General features: G+C 35.7%; 1 protein-coding gene across 1 annotated transcript; it reads right to left on the reverse strand.

The window, feature by feature from the left end:
• Positions 1 to 900: 900 nt before the first annotated feature.
• On the reverse strand, positions 901 to 1,875 carry LOC130830820 (putative olfactory receptor 2B8). The gene has a single exon (XM_057698144.1). The coding sequence runs from the start codon at positions 1,873 to 1,875 to the stop codon at positions 901 to 903; it is 975 nt and encodes a 324-aa protein (XP_057554127.1).
• Positions 1,876 to 8,475: the final 6,600 nt, after the last annotated feature.

The following is an 8,475-nucleotide window of genomic DNA, read 5'->3' on the forward strand; positions in this document are numbered from 1 at the left end:
CAAAAATGTCCTCATTTAAAATCTCATTTTTAAAAAGGAACTAGGTGGTTCACAAACTTAAGATAACCAGCTTCATACCTGACATCAGTGTTTCTCCTGCTGTGTACAAAATTACATATAAGCACTACCTGGTGTTCTTACCAGCTAAGGGCCACCATTGTCACTGGCAGCAGTGCATCACACCCTTCACTCAGTAATTCCTATGCACAGCCTTCTCTGAAATGATACTATGAGGGTGAGTCAAAAATTATCCGCACTCTAGCTGTAGAATTTATAGAAATTTTAATAACTGGTGTGCGGATAATTTTTGACTCACCCTCGTACATAACATGACTTCTGCACTGGTGAGGTCACAACTGCAACTAATGTCTGAATGGCTTTATCAGGATTAATGTAACCAGATTTTCTTTGAGATTAAACTTTATTTTTTCCACAATTTCCACACCTACGTCTGTGAAAAGCTCTGATACAGTCAAACCATGGAATTTTAATAGCACCATGATCAAAATAAAAGAATGAATGGTATCTTCTAGGAACTCTTAGAAAATGATAAAATGTTAATATTTCTTATAGTATTTCAGTGGTTTCATGATCCTATTTTGGCTATGCCTTCATGTAATATATTCATAAGTCTTTTTGTAAGTAGAAATGGAATAATGTACCCAAAATACATTAATCAAATGTATTTTTAAAAATGTAGTTTTAAAAATAATAACTACAAAGCAGATGCTATAGGAACACTGAATCAGCATCTCTGGAAGTTGGAATGAATACATGAACTTAAATTTTGAACACTCATTTTTGTAAGAAAATAACTAAAGAAATTCCCTTCATAGTTGTCAGAGGAAATTTTAGATGACTTATAGGGGACACACATATACATCTAAAGAGCTCTGGCATTCAAAGTCCTTCCATTAAACTGTCTTCCTTGCCCCATGATCTGGAGTCAGAGTCCTTCCAAAACACCTTCTTCATTGCTCCCTTCACATCCTTATTCCGCAGCGTATATATGAAGGAGTTGATCATGGGGATAATGATTGTGTAGAAGAGAGATATGAACTTGCCCTGATCCTTGGAGTCATTGCTACTGGGCTGAAGATACACATAGATGGCTGTGCCAAAGTACAGAGAAACCATGGTGAGGTGGGATCCACACGTCTCAAACGCTTTTCTCCGCCCTGCAGAAGACTTTATTCTTAAGACTGCCCTGACAATCCGACCATAGAAGAACGGGATTAACGCAACAGGTATGAGAAGAATAATGACACTGGCAAAGAAGAGCTCATACTCATTCATAGTGGTGTCAACACAGGCAAGTTTGAGAAAAGGCGGGATCTCACAAAGGAAGTGGTCTAATTTATTTCTCCCACAAAGTGGTAAAAGGAAGATGAGCATGGTCTGCAATACGGAGTTAACAAAACCAGTGATCCATGAAGCAGAAGCCATCAGGGCACACAGACGGGGGTGCATGATTACTGTGTAGTGAAGGGGCCTACAAACTGCTACATTGCAGTCAAATGCCATAACTCCTAAGAGAATACATTCTGTACATCCCAACCCCAGAGAGATGTACAGCTGACCTACACAACCACCAAAGGAGATAGATTTGTCAGCTCCACTGAGATTAACCAGGAGCTGGGGAACAATGCTGGTAGTGTAGCACAGGTCCACAAAGCTTAGGTTGGAGAGGAAAAAGTACATACGGGTGTGAAGATGTGGGTCCACACGGGACAGTGCAATGATGGTTGTGTTTCCCAGCAAAGTGAAGATGTAGAAGATCAAAAGCACCACAAAGAGGACTAGCTCCAGTTGAGTCCTGTCAGAGAAACCTAGTAGGATAAACCCAGTGCAAGAACTTCCATTTTTCTGTTCCATCCTTTGTTAGTACATGGTTCCTGTCAAACCAAGCATTTAGCAATTTATAAAAGTTATCTTCAAAAAAGCGGAAATGACAAGGAGAATCTATCATGTTCAAAGACATGCGATTTTATATACACTATTTAAATAAATGATGTACTCATTGAAACTGACATATCTTTAATCAATCTGTTCTACACTATTACAAAAAGTAATATATTGATATTTAATATAAGAAAACAATAAATAATAATAATAAAAACAAATAATGGACCTTGGTTTGCATCAATCATAGATATAAAAGGTCTTTTTCATATTGAATTTAATAAGATTGAAGTAATATCATTATATATGCACATTTTAGAGACAGTAAGAATGAGGGGAAATCAAGGGAGAGTGATTAGAAAGAGTAAGAAAGATGTAGACAGAGAGAGAGTTTTTTTTAAATATGTATCTCATAATTCTACATCTGTGGATTTGCACATACCTCACATACAGTAGAATATAACACAAAACAATCTCTAAAATACATTCAGATATAGAAATTTATGAGCAAGAATGTACTTATACAAAGGATTATATTGCATTCAAAATATGACTAAGAGTACTGCACGTAAACATATTGGCAGAATTGTTGTGTCTCTACTCCTAATACTTTATATTTGTGAATGCGACCCTGGTCTTTTTGAATAGCAGTAAAAAATAAAATAATCAGAGCCTGAAAATACCACCATTCAATTATAGTGCTTAACTCTTGCCCTAGAGATACCTAAAATTACTACACCAATTTAACAAGAACTCCAAAAATTTAATCACTGTGCATAGTCAATTCATATCAGAAGTCCAAAAATCCAGTGACCAGCACTTACCTCTTCTTTCTGTTGATTTCATTTTCACATATTACCAACAACTAGACTGCTTGGAATTCCTAAACAAGGTAGGATTATTCACTACTAACATGCTAATCAAGATAAAAGTTTCCTAAAAGTATCCAAGTGTGTAATCTACACAGAAAGGATAATGCCTTACAACACTCCCTATGAGAAATAATTAAATAGATAAATACACAGAGACAAACACAGATACAGAGACAAACACAGATACACCGTCAATGCAATGATAGGTCAAAGATAGAATGTAAAACTAAAACTAATACAAGGGAAGGCACAAAGAAAAGCACATTTTGGTGTTATAAAAATCTAAGCACATCCATCTACATCAGGTTAATTTTACACATGCACCTTTCCGGGAGCTATCTTGAAGCGTTACTTGCACCAAACCAAACACATTGCCAGCTCTAAGGTTAACTGACTACCGTATTTATCCAACTATTTATTATTGCATAGACATGGTCATACATTGACCTAAGTGACATAAGGAAGTGTATAATTCAGTTCTATTACATTCAAGTGGTTAGAAACACAGTAAATTTTTAATTGTTCTAACACTTTTTTTAAAATTTCATTTATTTATTTATTATTTTTGGGGGGGTACACCAAGTTCAATCATCTGTTTTTATACACATATCCCCGTATTCCCTCCCTCCCTCGACTCCCCCCCCCCCCACCCTCCCCATCCCAGTCCTCTAAGGCATCTTCCATCCTCGAGTTGGACTCCCTTTGTTATACAACAGCTTCCCACTGGTTATCTGTTTTACAGTTGGTAGTATGTATATGTCTGTGCTACTCTCTCACTTCGTCTCAGCTTGCCCTTCACCCCCCGCCCCCCAAAACCTCGAGTTCTCCAGTCCATTCTCTACATCTGCGTCCTTGTTCTTGTCACTGAGTTCATCAGTACCATTTTTAGATTCCGAATATGTGAGTTAGCATACAATATTTGTCTTTCTCTTTCTGACTTACTTCACTCTGTATGACAGACTCTAGGTCTATCCACCTCATTACATATAGCTCCATCTCATTCCTTTTGATAGCTGAGTAATATTCCATTGTATATATATGCCACATCTTCTTTATCCATTCATTTGTTGATGGGCATTTTGGTTGCTTCCATGTCTTGGCTATTGTAAATAGTGCTGCAATAAACATTATGGTACATGTTTCTTTGCGGATTATGGTTTTCTTTGGGTATATGCCCAGTAGTGGGATTACTGGATCATATGGTAGTTCTATTTGTAGCTTTTTAAGGAACCTCCAAATTGTTTTCCATAGTGGCTGTACCAACTTACAGTCCCACCAACAGTGCAGGAGAGTTCCCTTTTCTCCACACCCTCTCCAACATTTGTTGTTTCTAGATTTTGTGATGATGGCCATTCTGATTGGTGTGAGGTGATACCTCATTGTGGCTTTGACTTGCATTTCTCTGATGATGAGTGATGTTGAGCATCTTTTCATGTGTTTGTTGGCCATCTGTATGTCTTCTTTGGAGAAATGTCTATTTAGGTCTTCCACCCATTTGTGGATTGGGTTATTTGTTTTTTTGGTACTAAGCTGCATGAGCTGCTTGTATATTTTGGAGATTAATCCTTTGTCTGTTGTTTCATAGGCAACTATTTTTTCCCATTCTGAGGGTTGCCTTCTAGTTTTGTTTATGGTTTCTTTCGCTAACACTTTTTAAATCTGAATCAGGATTGGGTACAGACCCACTGATGTGTGAAAGAAACTGATACAGAATTATCATAAAATAAATGTTAATAAAAACTGAATAAGGGGAAAGTAAGGGTCCAATGAAAGAAGAGGTAGTGGTGGAGCGGCCCTGGGAAATATTCCTCCATCACTCACATAAATGTCCTCCATGTCCCATAATTTAGTTGCAAGGAAAGAAAACAACCAAAAAAATCATATGGTTTGAAATATAAAAAGCATGCATAATAGAAATGTAATACATCCATCATATATGAGAAGGATTAAACTAATAAAACTTAACACTCAATCATAAAACAGTATGGAAGAGCACTAGTTCACATACCTCCAAAAACAATATTTAATAAAAACTCTCACACTTAAAGTTTGAAAAATGAATGTAGCCAAAGGTTGAAGGATAAACTGATAAGCTACTTATAGTTAATAATGCTAATATTGCTGGTATTGTGGAGTGTTTGACATGTTCTAAAACATTCACATGCATAATCTCAACTATCTCCAAAAAGGTTTTTGGCATTTATTACTGTTTCCCTTTTACATTTGAAGAAACAGATTAAAGTGGTTAAGTAGCTTAGTCACAATCATTAAACTTCTAAATTTTTTAACACAAATCAGGTCCCTTTGACTTCAAGGTTTGTGCTTTTAGCCAATACATTACTATATCTTCAAATAAATGAATATATTACAATTCAGAGGACATCACTGCAGGTGACAGGGTGTAGAATTTCACAGTATTTTATCCTTCCTTTGACTTCTGATAAGAATAGGATCTGTGGTATCCACAAAAAAGGATCTATACACAAAAAATGTTAGAATTATAAAATTATGACTGATAGTCTAAATGTGCAATGACAGGATATATTCCCTGAATCACACCTGCTCAGAAGAGCAAATAAAAAACTATGGTTCAGTCTCATGAACACATACACAAATATTGATACACTCATCCTAAATGAATTGCTGGAAAATTTTCTAAATGTACCTAATAAAGGAAGCATTCACCGAAGTGAAGGAGAGCAAATATAAAATGCTAACTCCTCAAAGGAAAATATCAATATCATAATGGACCAGAATAATAAAATGATGTATATTAACATCATCATATCAATAAGGACCAAGAAGGCAGCTGATAAAAGATAAAATTTTGTCAGGATGAAGTTGTTCAAACCATTTGCTGCTTTACAGAATAATATTCATATATTAGCAAAGGACACTTAATGGCTAGCTATCTGACAGCTATAAAAATGAAAGATTTTAGGTTGAAAAATATAATGTCAGGAAAAGAAACACCAACTAAAACAGAAAAAAAGAATGTAATTGTCTCTGTATGTTACAATTGCTTCCAGTCCAAGTGAAGGATACATTGGAAGGTAATTAGGATACCAATATCATAGTCTGTCTTTGAATTTTTTTATCTAAAGAAATTCAGGAAATTATCCCTTACTAAACCAGACATGGGAAATTTCTAAGTGCAAGATGCATTCTCTCACTGATCTCAAGAGTACATTCTGCTAGACTGCGTCACACTGGTCCCTTCCTCCTTCCCTACTCAGCACCCATCCTTCCTAAAGCTGCTTGCTCCACCACAAAAGGCAATCTTCCAAGGGAAGGAATATTTTTCGGCTAAGGTTAAGTAAGAAATTTTTATTTCCTTCCTACCACATTTAAAGAACTCTGATATTTAATTGGGAATCATCATCTATGATAAGATAAACATCAATTGAACTGACACAATAAGAAATAGGGAGATAAACTCAATGATAGGTGATGACTTAGAGGGCTGAAATTGGGAGGGTGGGAGGGAGTTGCAGGAGGGAGGGGATATGGGGGTATATGTATAAATACAGCTGATTCACTTTGCTGTACAGCAAAAACTGGCACAACAGTGTAAAGCAATTATATTCCAATAAAGAACTTAAAAAGAAAAAGAAATACTGATCTTATGAGAAAAACTACCTAAATAATGACTAGAAATTTTAAAGACATTCATCCTAGCTACAGGAACAATGAACGTGGTCCTCAGTAACCATCATGTGACATGAAATAGGAAAGTTCTGCTATACAAGTTATATGTATGAATTAATACTGGGATAAAAAAAGAAATAATTGAAAAATCAAACTATATATATGTATATATAGAAAAAATATTAAATAGGTAAAATTAAAATAAATAGATACTACAAAATGAAGATGACGCTCTACATAACAATTAGTTTTTTAAAAGACTATAATAGAAAATGACACCTCACAAAAACACAATTCTATTATACTCACCAAGAGAACAGGCATCCAATGAAAGAGGTTAAATGCTCAGTACAGACACCTATCAGTGGTAAAGGGTTAGTTTACAATTATAATAATTGTATATTACTGATACATAATATAACTAAAATTTTAGTGGAACAATAAGTATTTCAAGAAAACTAGATAGTTGGTGTGCAAACCATACAAGATAGAAGATCTCAAGATAATGTCTGTTTAAGGTATTTCAAATTATATAACATTCACTGATAAGCTTAATGTACAAACTCTGTCCTATCTAGTTCCTCAAGGAATCCTGAAAAAGTGCTGGCAAAATTTCTGCAGCCTCAGCACCATGACTGAATCGCTACTGCTTTAATAATGCTTCTGTCTCATAGGTCTCAGCTGAACTCAGGTATACTAGGTCTGGTCCCTGATGGCAATGAGGGATGTACAAATGAGGAGGAAATGGATCTATCATGGTATAGGAAATAACGGCTCTAATCAACATGGACATTGTTTCGACCAGGTTTTACGGAAGAAGAGGCTGAAGTAGGATTTCCTTTGCATGTTGTTTATTGAGTGAATGTTCTCAGGATAAAGAGAATCAGGGAAGCAAAGCAGAGTAGACAAAGTTGCTAAGCAAGTATGGGATCTCAAATGGAATAGCATGAGCCTGATCCCATAGGAAGCTGGAACAGGACTCTTCAATAGAACTAGAAGGGTGAGTCAAAAATTATCCGCACTCTGGCTGTAGAATTAATAGACATTTTAATATAACCGGAGTGCAGATAATTTTTGACTCACCCTGGTTATCTGTTATGATAAAAATATTCTGTCTTCACTAATACAATAGCTGGTATCCACAAGTTGCTATCTGAGAATTTCAAGTGCGGCACCTAAGGAACCGAATTTTGAATTTAATTTTAATTCATATACATTTAAATAGCTACATGTGGCTAGTTACTACTGTACAGAATAACACAGCTGTGGAGCATGAATTGTGTCAGATTTATCCCACCTTGACAAAAAGGCAGCCTTTTATAAATCCCATGAGCCTGTCACTGACTGAAAGCTGCCCAAACCATGTTCAGGAGACCTGTTGGCAATGTGGCTCCCATTCAGCTGATGGCTATTTTCTGAAGAAGGAGTGGGCTGTGAAGCTAGCAGCCAATGTTCATAACAAATAGAGTGTGGATGCGTGTACCAGCCAGTAGAAAAGATCTGAGCTGGGGACCAAAAGGATTCATACAAAAAGTAGGGTCCATTCATAATTCTGTGCAAGGATGGAAAGATGGTCACTAGTGTACATTACCTAACACCTCAGCACAAGCCCATAAAAAATTGTCATTGGCCTAATTCACCAATAAATTAAACATTCAGGTCACCTTTTCTCTTCCCACCTTTCTCCTCTCAAATTGGTATTTGTACTCAATAGAAGAATTATCACTTCTCATTAACAGTACACTCAAAATAAAAATGCATGGACACAATATTGACAAAATGGAACTTCCTTATTGTAACTGTCAACTTAGCATTTGGAAGATGTTCATTTCTTTGAGAAAATGAACACTTTAAAACTACAGATATTGACAATACATTTTAAGAAATATTCTGTAATTTCACAGAAAATAAGGAGCCAAAGGAAAAAAGAAAGCTTGTAGTCTAATACTTTCATATTCACATATACAATATTATTCTATTACTGAAGGACATGTTTTATTACAGCCAAATATCCTGTATTTAAATTTTTTCCATAAATACACACTGAGACATA

Source organism: Hippopotamus amphibius, chromosome 11, assembly GCF_030028045.1.
Source record: "Hippopotamus amphibius kiboko isolate mHipAmp2 chromosome 11, mHipAmp2.hap2, whole genome shotgun sequence".
NCBI classification, from domain to species: domain Eukaryota; kingdom Metazoa; phylum Chordata; class Mammalia; order Artiodactyla; family Hippopotamidae; genus Hippopotamus; species Hippopotamus amphibius.